This window comes from Austrofundulus limnaeus, unplaced genomic scaffold (assembly GCF_001266775.1).
Source record: "Austrofundulus limnaeus strain Quisiro unplaced genomic scaffold, Austrofundulus_limnaeus-1.0 Scaffold199, whole genome shotgun sequence".
Lineage (NCBI taxonomy): Eukaryota > Metazoa > Chordata > Actinopteri > Cyprinodontiformes > Rivulidae > Austrofundulus > Austrofundulus limnaeus.
In genome coordinates this window covers 654,288-656,761 of record NW_013952601.1, presented here as the reverse complement: position 1 = coordinate 656,761, position 2,474 = coordinate 654,288, and the positions used below count along the sequence as shown (strand labels likewise).

The 2,474-nt window shown below is 41.0% G+C and overlaps 1 protein-coding gene across 1 annotated transcript in view; it reads right to left on the bottom strand.

Annotated features, from left to right (window-relative positions):
• Nucleotides 1-894, bottom strand: part of anos1 (anosmin 1) — a gene marked incomplete at its 5' end in the record, with an annotated part of 59,976 nt that extends 59,082 nt beyond the window's left edge. Inside the window, 1 exon segment of the mRNA XM_014018696.1 lies at nt 687-894. Within this exon segment, the coding sequence (XP_013874150.1) occupies nt 687-893 (207 nt within the window).
• Nucleotides 895-2,474: the final 1,580 nt, after the last annotated feature.

Below are 2,474 nucleotides of genomic sequence, written 5' to 3'. Positions count from 1 at the left end.
TTTTTAGGGTTATTAACAAAGTTCACGTACTCAGACCAGTAATATTTGGGGTCACAAGTTTTTGCCATGGATATTTTCTGGGTCAGAAGATAAAAAGTTTGGGAACCACTGGTGTAAAAGACAGATAGAGAGCTGGAGAAAAGAAGGAGCAGATAAAGAGGGATCGTTGTCCAGTTTCTTTCCCATTGGGGTCCTGGGAGAAAACATTCAGGTTCAATGAAGGGTGGAAAAAAAAAACACAACTAGTGACAAAACACTGCTAATTTAGAGTGGCTCCAAGCCAGCAAGGTCTGCAAAACAACATGCTATAAAAGCCCTAATAAACAAACAAAAGGTAAGGGAAAAGTGGTTAAAGTAACCTAGACAAAGAAAGTGATCTCTCATTTTCTAATTAGCAAGTAATGAATGGAAACTGGCTCCACTTGGAGCAATTAATCATCTCCAAGTCTGAAAAAACAGAAAACGTGTTAATTAGGAGATGCTTCAGAGAGGGTCACTTTTTTTGTCGGGATTTATGGCAACAACTTTACAACCTTTTTCACTCTGCTGGTGAGATTTTAGTGACACTTTTCCCCATCAGTGACCTGCTCTTGTGACAACAGATTAAGCTTTTTAAAAAACGCTCGTGCGGCTTTATTCACCACCGCGGGGCTCTTTGATCTCACCCCGCCTGGTTCTCCACGTACCTGGGAGTGCTTGAAGAAGGCAGAGATGCGGGTGATGTGGAGGCTGAGGCACCTCGAGGCGCACCTCGCTCGGTAGACGCTGCCGGTGAAGAAGGACTCCTCCTGCCTCCTCGCGCCGGAGACACTTCCCGGACCCGTCGCGGCCGTAATCCACAACAACAGGGTCAGTGCGTTCAAGCTCCCGGAAAACATCATCATCATCATCATCATCTTCGCTGTCCAGCTGCCTCCCGTCTCGCGCGCGTATAAAAAATGTGTGTGCGCGCGCGGCCAATTTAATCCCTCCGCGAACCGGACAAACACTGAGCCGAAGCTCCGYGGAAGAAACTAAAGAAACTTCAATTATACACAGGGGGAGGAGTCACGGGCTTCACGTGCCTCGCGATTGGATCATCCCGCGCGTGAGTGACGCGCACGAGGAGCGTTTTAAAAGCAGGTAGAGCGCTGCTGCAGAGTGTCCTCAGGCTGGGTGCAGACAGCTGACCTGAAGGGTCTCAAAATGAAGCAAATCAGAATCAAATAGATGATTTTAATTGATCAAATAAAGGTAGTGAAATTAATAACTGTCTCTTATTACACTCAAACTCAAGTCGAGCAAAAGTTCACTGATAATGTCCTTGGTGTATATTTAATTAATCAACATGAACATGAGACTACTGAAATGTGCAGAACTTACCTGTTGATTATTATTCAAACTATTTTTATAATTAGACGACCACTCAAGATCTCTAAGGTGGAAGTGGTCTTCATAAACAAAGGAGCCTATAATAACATTTCTATCCTATATTTGTGGATTTACACCATAGAMATCTTATTGTATCCTGTTTTAGGGATGCGGGGTTGCGTTACTTGAATGTCAAGATGGTGAGAGACAGGTTTTTAACAAAGAGGTCACCTGTGATCTTGACCCTTGACCCATGTCCTTGAAATCAACAGGGATCTTCCTTGACCCATGAAGTGCCCAGTTGCGCAGTGTGATATTTCTGTGGTTACCAGTTATCAAGTTAGTGCTTGGAAATTGTCCACAGACAAATGAAWGGACGATGGCACCTTATCATATGAGGACATATAAAAAACGTTCATCGAAACTTTAGAAATTAGGCAGTTTGACATAATTTAATAGTTTTCTAACAATATTGATGCGCAAAACTGAAATGCAGGTACGCACTCGATGTAAAYAAAACCCTTTCTACATAATAAAYRAATCTGRGCAGAAATGCAACACATCCCAAACATCTCTTTTATTGACGTCGCCAYTGKTGACCTTTTTTCRGTCACTTCGGCTGTTTTGGGAGGTAAACAAACACAGTTTGCAGCTGTTCACAGATTTTGCTTACGTTTTTTTTTTTTAATGTAAAGACACAGTCATCAGTRTGAGGAAAAAAAAGAGTGCGGATTTAGTTTCTTACTTTGTATTTTTTTTCCTTTTTGATCCATCTTAAAGATAATGAGCACATTTAATCCCAGTAGTTAAGATACTAAAACCTTCAACTTTCTGCTGTTTTAGTTTCCTGGTCAAGTTATTCAACAGGTGATCTGAATGTAAAGATTGCTCATWTAAAATATTGTAAAAGTCAAATGATTTAAGACATTTTGACCTATAATAATAATAAAAAAATGAGGTTAAACGCTGTAGCAATTGTATCTTGTGAATATAATATCAAATTGAAACAATATGTACAAAAAACACCTGTCTTTGTGAACATACACAAAGTAAACCTTTTGTGAAATTGGGCAGGTTTTCTGTAACACCCCCACCCCAACACACACACACACACACACACACAC